The 19,704-nt window shown below is 33.8% G+C and overlaps 2 protein-coding genes across 2 annotated transcripts in view; both read left to right on the top strand.

Moving 5' to 3' along the window:
* LOC129220354 (cytochrome P450 2C31-like) overlaps positions 1–5,356 on the top strand; it is a 29,838-nt gene extending 24,482 nt beyond the window's left edge. The window contains exons 8-9 of the mRNA XM_054854759.1: positions 3,965–4,152; positions 5,116–5,356. Of these exons, the coding sequence (XP_054710734.1) occupies positions 3,965–4,152; positions 5,116–5,291 (364 nt within the window). The 3' untranslated portion in view covers positions 5,292–5,356. The remainder of the gene's footprint in view (positions 1–3,964; positions 4,153–5,115) is intronic.
* Positions 5,357–6,287: 931 nt separating this feature from the next.
* LOC129220571 (uncharacterized) overlaps positions 6,288–19,704 on the top strand; it is an 85,485-nt gene continuing 72,068 nt past the window's right edge. Inside the window, exons 1-2 of the mRNA XM_054855003.1 lie at positions 6,288–6,593; positions 17,673–17,797. Of these exons, the coding sequence (XP_054710978.1) occupies positions 6,385–6,593; positions 17,673–17,797 (334 nt within the window). The 5' untranslated portion in view covers positions 6,288–6,384. The remainder of the gene's footprint in view (positions 6,594–17,672; positions 17,798–19,704) is intronic.

Here is a 19,704-nt window from a genome sequence, read left to right as displayed (position 1 = left end):
CACAAGATGTTTTTCACCGCCATTTCGATTATGTTTTCAATCCTTTGGGGACCATAAGCTTTGAGGTAGAGGATGGATTTTTTTCGTACAAGTAAAAAACTATGTATTGTCGACGTAAATAACGTATATTTTAACCTTTGTAAACATTAGTTGAGTACATGACGTGTAGGTGGACAAGAAATATTTGTCTATATACTGGCGGGGACAGGTCAAAAGCACAAACTTCAATTTTTTTCTTTCTTTTTTTTTCTTCTTCTTTTTTAACAATCTCGATTGCTAATTGTTTTCACTTGACCGACCTTGTTGTTTGGTTCCTTTTTCAACCCCACCGTCTTCTGCAGGCGCGACTCCTTCGGTAGCCGCTTCCACTGGCTCGTGGCGTCCATGTCCTACAAACACGCACGCTCATACACATACACTAACACTCATGCACACACGCCAACGTGCATACACACAGGTCTACGCACACACACACAAGCCTACACATACGCACGTAACCGCCCAAGAAGAGAGAGAGGAGCCGTTTCCAGAAACAAGTGAGTAGGGTAGTAACCAATAAGTAGGGTACTGTCACCACTCGTGTTTGAAAAAAAACATAATTTAAATTCAAAATTTCTGAATTCAAATTAATTATAATTTTTTTAATCATTTATTGCAGGTTTGCTTTATGGTACAAGCTTGCTCATTTGGTTTTTGCTAAAAGAAAACCCATAAAAAAACGTCTAATTCCAATATTTAACAATTATTAGTAGTGAAGACGTGTTTCTTTAAATATCTTAAAAAATCATTTCTGCAGATAAGCCCAGGGCTCCTTAAAGGCTTAAGAAATTTGTATCAATGCAAGATGCATAACCAGATTGAATTATAGGTATATATGGAACTATAGGTACCTATATACTAGTAACGTAAAATCTAAACAAATTTTTTTCACCTTAAGGTAGAGATTTTAGACTTGGTGAAAACACTTTGTTTTATTAGAAAAACTTAAAAACGGAGAGTATAAAAATTATTTAACACCCGTGACTGATGATACAAAAATTTTGTGACTGATGTTACATTTACAATAAATTGCTGCAATTATAAATTATTTCTCCTTAAAAATAAAATTAGCACATGTTTTGTTAAAATTGTATTTAAATTACAAGGAAAGTACATTTATAAATTTTTAAGAAATATATTTTTGATGTATTTCATAAAATAAAAAATGTCCTATTGCATTTATTGCATCTAGTGCGCTAAATATTTTATTCCTTTCTCATTGTTTTACTCTTAGTTTTCATTTTCAATGCACCTAACTTCTCGTGACACAATTGTTAGTGATATTCTTCAAGAACCCGTTCTCAAGTTGCAGTCAATTTTGAAACATGTTCTGTTGGAAAGATTCCCTCCTTTACTGCAAAAAAAAAAAGTGTTGTTGCTAAACACCCGCTGCAGCTTATAAATTTAAAAAAAGTATTACTCAAATATAATTCTTTATAACATGACTGCAAGTCGGATGGTGATAACTCTGAAATTTGCATGAAGCTGTGACATTTGGAAATTATGCCAGGTTTTTTAAAATTATTTATTTATTTTTTATCGTCCGCTCTTTTTAGCTTCCACTTTGTTTTACTTTTTGTAATTTTCTTGTTTTTCTTTATTTCTTAATTATCTCGCCTCCTTTTTTGCCTTTCTGCAGAAATCAATGGCATTTGTGCAATTTGTTGGAGGTTTATTACCAAAAAGAGAAATGTGACTGATGTTACACATTTTAAATAAGTTTTAAATAATTAAATTAAACTATTTCTAAATATTTAGGGGTTAATATTAAAGATATCAATCATAAATGAAGAGAATATGACTTTTCTTTAACTTGGGTTTGTTTTTGTTTAAACAATGCAAACTTTTATACAATTTTGTGACTGATGTTGCATTAGAGAGTATGAGGCCTAGTTAAAAAAAAATGTTAAAAGACAATTATAACAGTTTAACGTTTCTTTGTTGGTGTAATCTCTTCCTGTATAAACTAAATTTCAATAAAAATAACATTGTAGACATAACAATTAATTTCCTAAGTGAAAAAAGGGATTAACTTTCAGAGCCGCTTATACCATGACACATGGGCACTGATTAGAGTTGTTCAAATTTGCCAATAAAACGTACAAAAAGTGTGTTTATAACTTTTTTTGCGTAGTTTTATAAAAACACAGTCTTTTTCTCCTCATATGAAAGAAAAAAATTACTGGTACAATGAAGTTTTTTTTTACTGTGATGTCTCTAGTTTCATGGAATTGCCCAATAGCTATTGATTTTATATTTAAATTTAATGATCTTTCTTACCCCAAAACTCGCACACAGTTAGCTTACACAACTGGTCAGTGGGGGCGTAGAGACGATGTTATCAATAGTGACACAATATTAAGACTTTATAATTTAGGAGAAACATTTTCGAACTTTAAGCATGGGGGGCATTATCAATTTCGACGACAAAAACTATCAGAAGCATCACATCATATGTTTTTTGCGTGTATTGTACTATTTGAGACTAAATCACTTAAAACTGCTCCTGCGTAAAACCTTGATTGTCTGCTTTTTTTTTTTTTGAGTTGTCACTTTTTTTTGCCGGGGTGTGATATGATTCAAAGAACTGTAGAACTGCACTGCAACCATATACAATGTATACAAAATTTCTGTGTCATTTGGGGGAAAAAACATGAATCGGAATTCCGCTGGGCTACGTTTGGAAGCAATACCTGTAGCATCAGCGAGTTTGCTTACATAGAAAATAATCCCCGAATAAAAAGTAACAGGCCTTATAATCAGACTGTGCTTCCCCTAATTTCAGAAATTAATTGGATCTTGACCATTTTTGCCTTAACTGATGCCAAAATATTATGTTAATGTATAAAACAAATGTCTTCATCCTGGATAAAAGCTCTATTTCGGTGCACTTATTGCAGTCAAAACATTCGTGCATTTACCGATCAATTTTCAATGAATGAACGAGCAATAGAATATGCAAATGATTTTACATTAATGTCTATATTGACTTTTGAACAAGTACAAATCTCAGTTGAATGTTTAAATTAGGAAAACACTCATCACCTTCCACATTGAAAAATAGTTGTTGTATTATGCCTCTTGGAAGACCCTTGCTCCCTCCTATAGCGTAGGTATTGAAAGCAGGGCTGTGGAGTCGGAGTCGGAGTTCGACTGATTTTGTGGTAAAGGAATCCAGTCAGAGTCGGGAGTCGGAGGTTTAAAATTTCAAGAGTCGGAGTCGGTCTTTTTCCCTCAAAATTCAACTCTGCTAGCGTTGCAGAGTCAGAGTCTGATCGATTTTGTGGCAAAGGAGTTGGAGTCGGTCATATTCCCTACGACTGCGCAGCCCTGATTTAGGCTTTAGGGATTGAGCGGCTCCAAAGGCCACCAAATAGTAAGAGATCCGAATTTGGGTTCGGTAGATGAAAGTGTCACCTCTACAACTTGAGCATTGTTCCGAATTGGTGGCAGTTAGGCTCCCCATGGTAAGTGCTCGTGACCAACCGCGAGACTGTCGGACCCTCGGATTTAACGAACACGTTACTTCTCATCTAGTCGAGGGTTTGGTGGTGTCAGGCTCCTAACTCGAGTCCAGTGCTCTATCCACTACGCTACTATAGGTTTACAAGAAAATGTATCCGCACATCTGTCATAACTCCAAGTAAGAACACGTCACGGTAAGTCTTGTGACACGGCATTCGGGGCATTTTGTTTTATTTATTTATTTATTAGTTGGAAGGTGTCAAGTAATCGAGTTTTAGCATCTGACAGCTGAAAAGTTTGTGAATTCCCGTAAAGATTTGTGGGGAAAAAAATGGAAAAATATTTTTAAAATATGCTTTAAAAACTGTGAGCTACGAAAACGGGGCGTGGCTTGAAATAATGTCTTATTTATATTTTTGAAAGACTAGAGAACTCTCACCTCTATTGCTTTACTTTTCAGTCCCTTACATTCATTTGAGTTCCACGGCTACACGATACCAAAGGGATCGAACATCATCTGCAACGGATGGGCAATCATGCATGATACGAGATACTTCAAAAACCCCATGGAGTTTACACCAGAGCGCTTTCTGAGCGGCGATGGAACGAAAGCTGGGAAATATGATGGATATTTACCTTTTTCTACAGGTAATAATAAGTCTGCGATTCTAGATAAAATGAGGTTAATACAAAGCAGAGAAACGCAAGTTAAATTTTCAAAAAAAAGTACGGATGGCGGCTAGTATAAAATGAAAAGAAAAGGAAAAACTGCAAGAAAATTCCGAAATGTTATACATTATTTTCGATCAACATTCCACGATTTCAAAGGCTTCCACCAGTTTCTTGTGAAAAACAAGTAGGGGAAAAATGAGTACTGTGAGACAGGGAGACAACAGCAATGTATTTTCTGTTTAAATGTTTCCTGCCTGGTAAAACTTTTGAAAAGTCAGGTCGACATAGTGTGAACAATATTACAGAAAAAAGTTTTTTTCCCCCAAGTGTAATGTAAGAAAAATAACTATGCCGTCATAGTTTGATTGAACACAATGAAGTAAAATTATCTCCATTGTTTCTAAACTGTTAGATAAACTTCAGAGACTGGTGCTATTATTCTTACATTAGCTTATTAACTAAAGTTTATTTTAGCAGTAGAAGAAGGTTGTTAATTTTTCTTGTCTAAGAATGGCAGCCATCAAGCTTATATTTAGCATTGAGGGAATAGTGAGACGCCATTAATTTGCTGTTCTGCTCCCATGGCAATTTTATATTAAAATTGGAGAAATTATGCATTGATTTAAATTTAACTATACAACCAGCCTGTTGATGCAAATAATTATAAAATACGTTTGAACGCCCTGATTCCACAAAAAAGGGACACGAAAATGGAATTATGACTTTTATTGCTATGTAATGTCACGAAAATATTTCCATTTCGTACTTCAATTCTTAGTCCATATTCATACAACAGTTTGTCGCTTTTTTAAATGTGTCAAGGACTTTTCGGACACCCTATACATTTTTTTTCGATGAATGTTAAGTACAATGTTTCATGTGGTTATTAATTTGTCATTATAATATGACTCATAGTCATAAAAAGTATCTTCATTGTAGGAAAACGAAACTGTCCTGGTGAAGGAATAGCGATGATGACCACATATTTGTATTTCGTCTCCATTATGCAAAAGTTCAAGGTGACCCCCAAACCTGGTGAAAAAGTGGATATAGACTATATTTGCGGCGGAGCTTTACTTCCAAAGCCGCAAGAACTGTGCTTTTTAGAAAGATAAAAAGAAGAGAAAGGAATTTATATATTTATATATATTTTTTTTCATGGTAGAAAACACACACACACACACACACATATATATATATATATATATATATATATATATATATATATATATATATATGTGTGTGTGTGTGTGTGTGTGTGTGTGTGTTTTGACTACCATGAAAAGTTTGCTCATTTTCAAGCAGAAGCAAACTGACAATATTTTGTGATGTAAATAAAAGTAAGAACGTTTCTCTCTCTCTTATCATTGTGTGTGTTTATTTATCTATTCTATGGGTATTCCTATTTCTGTTTATTCCTCCAATTAGGAAGAAGAAAAAAATAGGCACTTTTTTATGTATAAAACCGTATGTAGGACTGTCAAATTGAAAAGTGTTTACATCATTCAACCGATTGTAATTTAAGGTCAAACATGACTTTTAAAGAATGTATTTTACATCGGAGATGTTTCTCAAAAATTGAAATCTGAGTCTTTTTTTTTTTTTTTTTTGTAATGTTAAATAATAAAGATTTAAAGTTCGTGGACGGATTTTTTTTTTAATACTTCCTGTTAACTCGTATTTTAAGCCCATAAAAATACCAACTCAAGCCGCTATAAAGTCTTCAAAAAGTTCACTTTTTATTACAGTGCTCACCATATTAAAGCATAAGTCAACTAACTTGACAGTGCGCGTATTCGTAATGCCAAAAAAATCGAAAAATGTGAGGAAAAAAATAACTATTACATACTGCATAATATCTGAAAAAACTCTATAAACAAGCTTTTTTACTCCCACGTGCGTTTAAACGTAATATCTTAATCTTGTTTTCCAATACAATAGCGTAGGCGTCCAGCAAAGTGAGTGAGTGATACAACCTTCTGTTTTTAAGATAACGGAACACTTAACCTTGAAGATATATCTTTGAATGATATAAATCTTTCTGTGATTGAAGGAAATATTATCTGATATTTTCAAATTTCAGTCACAAAAAGCAACAGTCTTTTTCGTAGCAAGCGAGCAATTCTGGAGAATCATCCAAGTTAAATACTGATGACCGCGTTTTAGTTTCCACTGTTAGTTAATTCACAGCTTTGAGAAAACGCTATAATGCTAGACACAGTACCGGATATTTCGAAGTATCTTGGCATTTTGGCCTTAAGTCTTCTCATTTACTGGACAATCTCAAGATGGTTTCACACTAGAAGTTTTCCTCCTGGGCCTGCTGGTCTTCCTGTTCTTGGCTACGGATTGTTCTTAGGGAACAGACCAAATGTCGTACTGTCGAAACTTAGAAGAAAATATGGAGACATATTCAGGTAAGTTTATACAAGTTTTGAGTTTTGACGTTAATCTGTAAAATATTTTAATTGAATTTGTGACTTTTAGAGCAAATTTATAACATACTTTCATCGTAAGTTGCTGATTCTGCGTAGTTAAATCTTCCTTCATTCGCGTTGAACGTTTTTCGGTAGGGATAAATATAATTTCATTCATGTAAATATAATTTCGTTTTCCAACGATAGCATTGAACTCGATGCTTTTGATTTGAGTCATATGTACTTCTTAATTTAATGTTGCTTTCTTGTGAGTAAAATTAAAAGCTCAAAGCTACAAACTAAATAGATAATTATAGGTTTTTAACACCAGCCATATTTTTCTTTTACAAATATCTGGCCCATCCACTCAAAACGCCATCTTATATGAACAAAAGTCAACTTTTGATAACTTGAGAGACTTAAGAATACAGAGAGGGGAGCACAGGAGCACATATGAACACGGGGCGTATGTGAACATGTTATGTTTTACTAAGATAACTTCAAGCAAAAAAATCTTGAAAAATTCTCAAGTAATGGCAGTACCAGTCATACCTCTTGGCCAAACTTTATGTTTCTCTGGCGGCAACTTCTTTGTTTTAGCAGGTGTTGCATGTAATTTTATCGCTGTCTTTTGCTTGTGAAAACATATTTTTAACTAACTATTAAGCTAAACTTAACTATTAAGAACCATAAGCATTTATGTGTATCCATGAAAATAAATTAATGACAATGATTAAATTTTTTTTATTAAATTCGCTTTTTATATTTTTTTTATTATTTTTTTTTAAGTTAGTAAGGCAAGATGATGGGTCACTTGTGAACACAGCATATAGGGGCACATGTGAACAGTTCCCGTATCCGCTCCGTAGTATTTATATTATAGTAGCATATTATTAGTGCCAAAAAAGTGTATATATTTATAATTGTTATTTTCTGTAATCAGATCGCAAACTCATTGTTATTGTCGCGTAGATTAAGTGCACACTACGCTGTGGAGATGAAAGCAGGTTTATTCCATACAAGCGAGACTCTGTCTTTGGATCCGCAATCCAGCGCTTTAGCCTTTTTGTCAACCGGGAATTTACGACATTATTATTATTATTATTATTATTCATTGGCGTAAACTAAGGGGGGCAAGTACCCCCTACTTTTTTTGAGTTATGGGCAAAGTATTATTTTGCCCCCTAGTTCTTAAGCAAAGGATTTTTTAAAATTGTTTGTCAAATGATCTATACCTTATTTTCAAACGATAATAAAATGTAATTCGCATATTATCAATGCAATTGTCATGAATTATATACAAAAGATGTATCCTTGTCTTCAACCGCCAATTAGTAATTTCAACCTATAATTAATCTGTTTTTAAACTGCACCAAGGCGGCGCAACTGAAGCCCAGAAGAGGCCCGTGTACCTGATCGCCTAATCCTTAAGTGATGATGAACATCTCCCCCCCCCCCCACAATACATATAGGCATGTAATCCTGGTTTACTAAATTCAGGTAGTTAACTAGGATTACATGCCCAAAAAAATGAGTGTTTTCGGAAAAGAGCGGAAATGTTGCTGCAAAATTCCAAAGTTTTTCTTAAAGCGAAATTTACTTTTAATCCTTTAATTGGAGCTCACATGAATGAACAACCAATCATGTAATGGACGGGTCAAAATAGAACAGTGGTACAACCAGAGAGGAAGCTTAAAGGCCGAGCCCCATAGAATGTTTGAGTTGAATGTTTTTTTAAAAATATTCTTTATTATTGTTGAGAAGACGTATTTCGAAAACAAAGTAATTTTTAGAAATTAATAGTAATGTTAGGGGAAAATCTTAATTTCTTTTGAAAATAGGTCTTTGAATAAAATTATTCAAAAGTAACAGCTTATTGATCAGCTAATCCCCCCCCCCCCACCACTCCGTCCTATTTTTTCTTTTCTTTTCCTAGTTCGTCTAAAAATAGGAAAGTTATCAAAATGCTGCTCCTCCGAAGAGCCACATCCCACCCCCCACACACACCGGAAGCATTATGGAGCACATTTGACATTTCATTTTCAGGTTTCAATTTCACGAATTTTCCAGGGGAAAGCCCCCCAATCACCGAACAACATCGAAAATTGCTTAAAAATACGTTTTTGGAGTTTTAATTTCGAAAAATTACTGACCCTAAAATTACAAAATATTGTCTTACAACCGCGTTTTAAGACTTGAATTTCAGAAAATATTCGGGCAAGGGTTCCTATGCCGCCATCCTCCAATACCATAAGCAGTTTGATTTTTTAAACTATACTTATTTTTTTTTTAAGTGGAATAACCCCTGATTATAAAACATTGCTTTAGTTTTTAGCACCATAATTTTGAAAATTTTACCAGGGAAGAGCTTCTGAACCTCCTTCCCGTAAAATCTTCAACGTTTGCTTAAAATTGCGTTTTGAAACTTCAATGTCGAAAGCAGGGGGAGGAGAAATTGATTTCAACCTATAAAAAATCGATCGGGAACAGTCCTTGAGCTCCATCCGTTACCCTAACGTTGATAAAATATGGCCTATAATCGCGTTTTTAAAGCTTCAAGTTCTAGAAATTCCGCTGAGACCCCTGTACCTTTTGTCACCTTAACACCAACGAAGAAAGTCTAAAATTGCGTTTTTGAAGCTAAAATTTAAAAAATGTTCCGGGGGAGAACCCCCAAAACCCCCCCCCCCCCCTCTCCAATCAGGTCTAAATTTTTCTTTTCTTTTTCGATGCGTTACTGAAGTAGAATATTACTTTGGTTCAGGGCCAGGGGCGCCGACTCCATGGGGCCTGAGGGGGCCCGAGCCCCCTCAAAACTATTTTTGAGGGAGCAGAGCCCTCTCAATAAATCATGAAAATTATTAGTTATATTATGCTTTCTAAAACTCATAAATTTATCTTTTATTTTCTTTGTTTGAAAATAGTTTACCTTGTAAAATACATTCAGTAATGAGTTAAAACAAATAATTATTACGGTTGTGTAAGCAGGTTAACTGAAAACAAGTGGTGTGAATAATGATAGTGTTACAGTGCTGCGAGTACTGTAAAAATTTGTCCCCGTGCGCGAACTTACGGGTCAAGTCTGTTGCCGGTGGGCAGCGTTGCGCACCTAAGTGTTGCTGATCCGGAAAAAATATACGAGAGTTTGATTTGCATGTAAAATGGGAGGCGTGATAGTTTTGAATACTTTTGGGAATAGTGTTTAAAAGAAAGACTTCACAAAATGATGATCCTTCCCTTCCTTGGAATTGACGTATACCATCAAAGAAGTGAAAACAATGAAGGCAGCTCACCGCGCACTTTCAAAATCCAAAAGGAATACAGTTGACTCCCGCTACTTACGCGGAATGGCTATAACGCGATTTTTTCTCCAGTATTCAGACCTAACGCGAATTCCTCACCTGCAACACAAAAATTCTTGGAAGGAAATTGTGGTCTGCTCATATCGGCTTTGTTATTGGCAACTAAAAAAAAGTTTTTTTTTCATGAATGGATCTTTATCCTTTTAGCATCGCTGAGAGTAGAAGTTCCCTTTTCATTTTAAATGCAAAAGTTAATGAAATATAATGACACCTAAGAGCGCTGTTTCATCTAAAGTTTGTGAAGATAAAAAGAGAAAGTTTCTGACAATTAAAGAAAAGCTAGAGCTTCTTGAAAAGCTGAAGCTCAACTAAAAAATGCGTTGAAGTTAGCACGAGAATTAGGTATGAGTGAATCTTCCTTGCATACAATTACAAATCAAGAAAAGGAAATCCGTAAAAATTCACCGAGTGGTGTCTTAGTAAAATGCAAAAATTTATGAAAATGGAAACTGGCTCATGTATTGTGTACAATATCATTAATGGATCGACTGTACAGTACAACTAAAGATGCATTTTGCTTTTATTACTATATACTGTGCCTATCGTATACCGGTTTATTTTTTCTTTCTTTCCCATTGATAATTGATTTTGTACATCGTAGCAGTATTTTATGGTGAATAAAACGGTTTTTTTTTAAAACAAGTAAACAATCAGTTCTTTATGTAAGAAACAGTAATGTACAGTTAGTTAAGAGATGGTTTTCAACAGTTTGAGGGGTGTTTACAAGTGTCTAAAATAATTCAGTACGTTTATAAAAAAATTTTACACGTACCCTTTCCACAATGCAAAATTTCGACTTACTTGAGGGGTCTTGGAATGCATCCCTCGCGTAAGTCGGGACTCGACTGTACTACAAGGCAATATACATTGAGGTTTGTAAAATGGTGCAATTTTGCTATATTGGGCGATTTACATCAACTGGACGCACACAGGACATTGCAGTTGAACAAGAGTGTTTGCTTTTATTTAACAGAGGTGAAACATTTTGAAAAATCAACTGAGTTTTTAAATGACCAAGACATTGAGAGACTGCATTTACGCTTGAATATGTTAGCCAATATCACTAATGAAAAACAACTGATCTTAAATAGCGTACGTAAATTGAATTACCTTTTCACAAAAATGCTGTGTGTGTTCGTATTTATTTTTTCCTTTTTTCAAAGCCAAAAAATATGTGTCGGGCTTGTCGAGTTTTCGAGGTTCTAATGTTGATTATTTGGCTTTAAAATGCTTTAAAAAACTTTAAAACTCAATATTTTTCATCTCAAATTTAGAAAATTTCCTGCGGCATGCCCCCCCGCCCATTATTTTTTAAGTAGGAGTCTCTGGGAGTGCCCTTCAATGCAGTCAAGCGCCTTACTTTTTCCATGCCTAGCTACGGCACTGCATGACTTCCCATAAAATAGAACAAAGAAATGTCTCTTATTAAGACAAGTGGCATGATCTAGTTGAACCAGAAAAATTTTTATACCAATTTTTTTTTTTTTGTTTTACTTTGAAAACGCCATGTCACATACTTTGTTTAAATTATGTACACCAGAAAATATGTAAATTGGCATTTTCAAGGTACAAAATCGACCTTTATTTGGAAGGGGGGGTAACCTCCGTAGGATTACATAACCGCCTAAACCCCCAGTGATGACTGGCCCAGCCCCCTCAATAATGTTTTCATGTCGGCGCCCCTGTTCAGGGCATAGGTCACTAATAGCAAGGCGTATTACACTGTACAGATTCTTCATTCCTGGGATCCTGGAAAACAACTTCGGAGAGAAAGAAAAATCATTTCCAAAGTACAGAATTCCTTGAACTTTCTAATTAGTCCATGGAATTATTCGCAAATTAAAACCAACGCAACTTAGAAAACTATATCAGTACTTTAGGATTACAAAACGTAAGCAAAACTGTTTGGCGCCAGTGATCATATAAACTAGAAATGCAACAACAAAAGAGTATCAGCATATTTTTTAGGAAAGAGTGATACTTCTCCGAATGTATGTGCGCCTTACTCCCTGTAGCTCTATTCTGCTTAAACTGAATAACATACATTGCGTTAAAAGTTATTATGATTTTTTTAATTCATTTATTTTTTGAAGAAGTAAATTTTTTTTAGAATTTTAGTTGGATGGCAAAATATGAATCAAATAAATTTCCCTTGAGAAAAAAGTTTGTCCCCCTACTTTACGTGGCCAAGTTACGCCTCTGTTATTATTATGTTTATTATTATTATTATTAATGTTATAAAGATTATTATTATTATTACTATTATTATTAACATCATCATCATTGCTGTTATTATTACTATTATTATCATCACCACTATTACTATAAAAACTATTTCTCTCACAACTATTATTATTATTGTTGTTACAGTAGACGCCGGACAATTAAATCAATGGTTAATTGGATCAGCCGCTTTATTAAATCAAATCTTCTAAAACAGAACGAAATGCACCTTCATTGAACTAGCCGCTTTATTAAATCAACCGCTTTATGGCATCAAAAGTATTTAGAACAAACGGTATTCATGTAAGCGGCGGCCACTGTATTATTATTATTATTATTATTATTATTATTATTATTATTATTATTATTATTATTATTATTATTATGTTGTTGTTGTTGTTGTTGTTACTATTATCATTATTGTTAGCATTAATATTATTATTAATATTATTTAAAAAAACATTATTATTTTTGTTAATATTATTGTAACTATTCAACCATTACTGTTATTGTTACTCTTATTGTAGTTGTTTTTATTATTATTACTACTCTATTACTATTATTATTAATATTTTTTAATTATTACTACTATTAGTATTACTGTGGTTATTATAATTATTATTATTGCTATTATTGTTATTATTATTATTACTTTTATTATTTTTATTATTAATGTTATTACTATTATTACTATTATTATTAATCCCCGACATCTAGAGGAAGGGGTTTATAAGTTTGATGTGTTGGTGTATCTGTGTACCTGTGTATCTATCTGTCTTAGGCACTTTAGCACCTAAACGGATGGACCTATTTTGAATTTTTTTTTTCGAAAGAAGAGTTATTTGCTAGTGTTCTTAGAGTGTTCTTAGCTAGGTTGCGTCTTTGGATGACATTACTTAAAGACGATATTAATTCCAACACTTTAAAAGGTTTTTCACGTTTTTAGCAGTTAAAAAATATTTAAAAATTAAAAAATTTAGTAGCAAAATAAAGAGTATTTTTTTCCTGCGTCTGATAGAATGTGTTTGGAACTTCCATGTTATATAGAATTCGAACTATAACGTTTCGGAAAGAAGATTTTAAATACGGCTAAGCCTTTATTCACACGATTGGTAACGGAATTCATTGTTGGCCGTCAAAGAAAGAAAACGCAATGATTTAAAAAAAAATTCTGTTGCCAGTTTCTATTTCATAACAATTAAAATACTTGTAATTAATGTTTAACAGTGTAAGGCGCTTTTAAAAAGATTTGGAACTTTTTTCTCTTGATTCTACATTTGCAACTTAGTGAGGTTTTTTTTTTTTTTTTTTAAATTTTATTTACTTGTTATGCTTTTTATTATTACTATTACTATTATTATATTACTATTGCTATTATTACTACCATTAATATTGTTATTATTATTAGTTTTAGTATTATTATTGTTATAATTACAATGATTACTATTATTTTTACTTTTATTATTATTATTGTTAGTATTAAACGATTACTATTATTTTTACTTTTATTATTATTATTATTATTATTATTATTATTATTGTTATTATTATAATTAATATTACTATTGTTTTTTATTATATTTTCTTTTTAAATTATTTTGTCGCTAAATAGTTGGTCTACAACTAGTGTTACCAACATAAAACATACACTCAAACTAAAGTAAGAAAAAACAACGTCAAAAAGCACAAATTGTAGCTTGTTCTGATCACTGGATAGACACGAAAAAAAACTTTTAAGAATGCATAGTACAAATAATTTTTTATTATATAAAGATTGTTCTAATAAAATATTGCATTCAAGCTTCATGCTGGTGCACAAAAAAAAGGGGGGGAGCAAAAAAGTGTGGCGTAGGGGGTTAGGAGGCGAGGACTTTGAAGTTTGAAGTTGTTGTTTTTCCGTTTTTTTCGTACATTGGGCTTCCCCCCCCCCCCCCCACCACCACGAAAAATCTAAATTTTTGGTGTTATTTCTTTCTTTACTTTTCAGCGCAAAGGTCTTATCTTAAACACACAAGGAAACAAACAAAGGATTTATCTTAAACACACAAACTTTTTTCATTTAGTTTGGATACTGACGTTCAAAATAATATTAAAATACAGTATAATGTCCTGTATCATAGGTGGCTCGTATGGGGGAGGAGGGGGCAGCTCCCCCTAATTTTTTAGTGTTAAAATTTAATGATCAAATTTAAAATGTTTTTTTACAGGGTAAATTGATTTTTTTTTTCACGAAAATAAAAACTAAAAAGTGAAAATAAATGTAGTATGTTCTTTCATTAGACCGGAACATGGAAGGGGAAAGTCAACGGTGGCCATCCGTCTCGATTTTTGATGTCACTGTTTTAGAAGTCATTTAATCAGTAATGTTAAAAGCCAAATATATATATATATATATATACGAAAGAAAAACGAGCAAACAGCAATTTTAAGGGCCTCACCTCCTTACCCCTCCCCCCCCACACTTTTTTTTGGACCCCCCCCCCCCCCCCCCACTTTTTTGTGCACCAACATGAAGCTGAAAGGCAATATTTAATTAAAACAATCTTTATATAATAAAACAATTATTTGTACTATGCATTCTTAAAAGTTTTTTTCGTGTCTATCCAGTGATCAGAACAGGCATAGCCTGCCTTGTCTATTGATCAGAGAAGTCTGACTGCGGCAGGAAGGTCCGGGTTCGAATCCCGGCTCGGGCATGGACGTACTTTCTCTATCCTGTCCTTGTCCATTCTTTGTGAGAACGTGTTGTTCTGCTGTGAATGGTTGCCTACCCTTTAAACGGGTCCTTATGGTATGCGTGTACTGTAGAAGTCATACTTCACACCAAATTACGGTACGGTTGGAAAAATGAAGCAGCGTACCCCAAATTGCCAGCCTAGCTGGCGCACGACAACAAGAACAACATTAGAACAAGCTACGAGATTTTGAAATTTGACAGTGAGCAACAATATACAGAGTATTCAGTAAATTACCGCCCAATAGCAAGGGCTAAAGCAGAAATACATGAAATACACCGCCAGCTCAGTCATTTCCAGCCGAGGACTGCAGTTTCGTGCTTATCAGCCCGGTCTCCAGCTCAGTCACTTTCCTATGCCGAGCTGATGAGTGCTAATAAGCACGAAACTGCAGTCCTCGGCTGGAAATGACTGAGCTGGCGGTGTATTTCATGAATATACAGAGTGTCCGAAAAGTCCTTGACACATTAAAAAAATCATAGAAAACCAACAAATTGTCGTATGAATTTGCGGTTTGCTCCATAATACTTCACAGGTTTAAGAGTTTTTATAACATCGAAAAAAAAAAATGGAAAGGGGAAAAAAGGAGAAAAAAAAGGGAATTTCGCAGCCAGGGTGTCAGTATATGCTATGCTTGTAATTCTTTGTTTTGTGATTTTCATTCCTTTTTGCGTTTTCCCATGCCAACAAAAACGATTTAAAAGTAACTTTTAAATCGTTTTTGTTGACATGAGAATGAAAATTACTAAACGAAGAATTACAAGCATAGCATATACTGATACCCTGACCTTTTTTCTTCTTCTTTTTTGCCCTCCCCCCCCCCCCTCCTTTTTTTCGATGTCATAAAAATTCTTAAACCTGTGAAGTATTATGATGCAAACCGAAAATTCCTATGACAATTTGTTGGTTTTCTATGATTTTTTTAAATAAGTCAACGACTTTTCGGACACCCTGTATATTTGGAAAAAAGGTTTTCTTGATGACACTATTATTGTGCTATTTAAACTGACACAGTACAGGTTACAAACCCTTCAATGCAATTGGAAAAAACGTATAAATCTCATGTTCTTCAAACTATGTTGCTCGTTCTGCATTTTTTAATCGTATTCATACGTGCCCCAGTCCTGCTCACATTTGCCCCCTATAACATGTTGAACTATTGAAGACATTTTTTTTTAAATATCATAAAGTAAAGAAATATTTTTTTTTACAAAATCTCAAACAGTTCCATGACACAAAGAAAAGGCATAGTCAAGTCAAGCAAGACCCCAATAAGGAAACATTTTTGCTTTCAGAAATTCGTAATACTTTTTTAAGAGTAATGAAATGAAAGGAATTGTTCACGTGAGTCCTCCGTTTCCCTACTTTGAAACGCAATTAGTAACCTTAGAGAAACTTAAGAGACCAGAACCAGGTTTGAAATTAGTGACCTTACGCTACTCTAACTTTCAAATTGTTTTTATATATTTTTTTATTGTGAATTACGTAATGAATGTATTATATCCAGCGTGTCATGATAAAACTCTCATTTAAGAAATGTAGCTTTTGGTGAATTTGATGCTCATCCAGAAAATTGTAATCACAAGAAGGTTTTTTTCTGTCTAATGGTGTTAGGTGCTTTAGTCTTTTGCAGAATGTTAGAATTAGTGCGATCATCCGAATTGACATCCAGTCTTTCACGCGCCACCGTTATGGCACAGATGTCAAAGGCACACAGAATTTTTACGCCCAATTGCCCACCAGATGGAAGCACCTGGGCTCTCTTCGATGAGAAACTGCATTAGGGATATAATTTTGCCATGGGTATACAAAGTCAAACGAATACCCACTGAATCCTTTACATTCAGCATAAGCATGCACATGGGCACTGACGATTTTCTGCATCGAGAAAATCAACCGCTTGATCACTTGGAACGCGGGTAGAAATCTGGGTCTAAAGGCATATGAGACCAATTTCATACAACCTTGTGACACAGCCAGAAGAATGTTAGATGGCAGTTTTCATCAAAAAACTGAGGTAGTTTTTAATGGAAATACAGGGTGATTCAAAAAGGATGGTGACGTGTATGCTTTTAAGAGGCATAATGAAGCAAATACAAACTTTTTTACATTCTAAAATCATTCTAAAGGTGCTATATTTTTTCTCCTCTTGACGCCTCATATCACACCAATACTCAGCCTCATGCCATACAGGTTGTAGAATTTCCGCAGTCACAAAATCAATTACTGCAGTGATCCGTTTGTTCAGTTCGACAAGATTAGCAGGTAAGAGGGTATAAACATATAGTATTCCTAATATATTTTCACAGAGGAAATCAAATTGTGTTAGGTCTGGTGAGTAGGGGGGGAGAGCAGTTATAAAGTGCGAAACCACCTCTCCCGTGATCGCTATTTTGATTAATTCAATAATAAGTAACAAGTCGGACTGATACTATAACACGCAGAGACATCTAGCGTCAACCAGTTGAAACTTGAAAGCTCATTCCAGCTCCACCAGACAGCTGTAGGCACGATATTCTCAAGCAAATTGTCGTATGAAACCCAACCATTCTTTTAATTCAACATATACTATTTTTTTTTATTCATTTTAGTTATAATTAGTTTATTTATTTACTTATTTCTTTTGATTTGAGTTATTAATATCTTATTTTTATTTGGTTTTCCAGCTTACTTTTATTTGATTCATACTTTTTTTGTGTTAACTGAATTTTGTTATCTTTATTTATTGATTGAATTAATCATTTATTTATGTGTTCCAGTTTTTATACGGGGCCACAACTTTTCATTTGCGTCTCTGATTACCAATTAGCGAAAGAAATTTTGAACCATCCTCTGACCTTGGCTCGCCCACCTCAAGCATTTGCCTTCTTAAGAGGATGCGGAGGTATGACATTCTTTCTCTTTTTTTAAAAAATTAATATGCAGGGTGTTCCGTTTTAACCTGCAAAACCTTTATTTTCGCAACCGTTAGTCCTAGATGTATACTTCCAGTTGCAAAAATGTTCAAAATCAGATGCAGAGTTAAGAAATTGAAAGTTTGAAGCAAAAACAAAAATGAGTTAAAAAATATAAAATTTAACATTTTATACGGGCCCTAGGTCCCCTAACTAATATTTAGAGAAATAATCTCCATTGAAAACTATTACTAACACAAAACACTTGACATTTGTGCGATCAAAACTCAAGGAGATATTCCAGTTTAAAGTTTAAGGGTCCATACAGAAGATGAGATTGGAACTTATCCTCTTTCAGAAAAATGACAGGTAGTCAAAGTAAGAAAAACAAGGAATTCATATTTTTCATTATTATTCAAAAATGAATCCAAATGTTATGCCGTGATACACAAAAACACACTGCAAAACCGCGAATAGTTTGAAAAATCACACTCTATGCACACGTGTAATTTCAAAAACACTTGTTAATCACTATATTTTCCCCCAAAAGGTGCTATTGACGGCGAGTGAAAAGTGGTGTAAGTCACGAAACGCTGCGTTTCATATCTCGGCTAATATTGGTAGTACTAATTTCAAACTTCTTGTGTTGGAATTATTTTTCAATGGAGATCATTTCCCTAAATATAAGTTGGAGGACCTGGAGCCCGTATAAAAAGTTAAATTTTGTATTTTCTGACTCATTTTCATTTTTGCTTCAAACTTTCAATATCTTAACACTGCGTCTAATTTTGAACATTTTTGCAATTGGAAGTATATCATCTAGGACTAACGGTTGCAAAAATAAAGGTCTTGCTGTTTAAAACGGAAGAACACCCTATACATTTTATTAATTAATTTGTTTATTCCCCCCCCCCTCCCCATCTTTAAAAATGAAAAATATCTTGCGTCTGATTTGTGATTGTGGAGTGTTTCACTGTTTCACTGCTTATTACTTTCAGTTTGAGATTATTCGATATTAGAGTGTGTTGTGCGAGCAACGAAAGTACAAAACTTTACCAGGGGTGCCCGCCTAAGGAGGATCATGGCGCAGGCTGCACCATTGAAACTTTTAGGAGGGTGTTTCGAGGGGTTTTTTTTTTTTTTTTTTTGGAGAGTGTATCTTATTCTTCGGAGAGTTTCCATAGCATTTAGGGGGCGGTGCGCCTTTGCTCTTGAGGGTATGGGTACCCCTGGCTTTAAGCATAAGGTTACTTTATTAGCATAAGGTTACGACTATGGTTACAGTTGCTTTCAATATCAATTGACTAACATAATGAACATATTTTTGGGTGTGCAATACATACATTTAAGAGAACTGGAACAGATCAATTACATTTCTCCAAAAATTGTTTTGCATTGTACGTATCAAAATTACTTACGTAGTCCGTCTTATTAATTACGAACTTTTTTTTTTGCATTTCATTTTTTATTAAGTTATTTTTCTTCTAGCACGATGGTAAAATTTCAATTCTAAACTGTGTACACAAACTAGCAGCTTTCGGTAGTGAAATTTTACTTCTCTTCACTTTTAATCACTTTTATTATTTTTACATTTTCTATTTAGTTATTTTAAAAGTTTGAGGTTTATTATTTTTTTTTCTGGCGTTTTGCAAATTTTTGACGCTAGAAAAAAAGGAATGTCTTTGAACTTAAATATTCCTTTATTTATATTTACTATGATTTATATATACTTGTATAGGTGTTGAAGTAAAGGTGTTTCCTTAATACAGTGGTTTCCAATGTAGGGGCCCAACTCCCTTAGGAGGAATAGAATTACTTTTAGGGGGACACGCAGCTGTTATCGATTTTTTTGAACAGCGAAAAAAAGTCAAATCAGGTGTTGAAAAATATGGAATCA

Source organism: Uloborus diversus, chromosome 4, assembly GCF_026930045.1.
Source record: "Uloborus diversus isolate 005 chromosome 4, Udiv.v.3.1, whole genome shotgun sequence".
Lineage (NCBI taxonomy): Eukaryota > Metazoa > Arthropoda > Arachnida > Araneae > Uloboridae > Uloborus > Uloborus diversus.
Note: the sequence above shows the minus strand (reverse complement) of the source record. Positions and strands in the feature narration are given on the sequence as shown.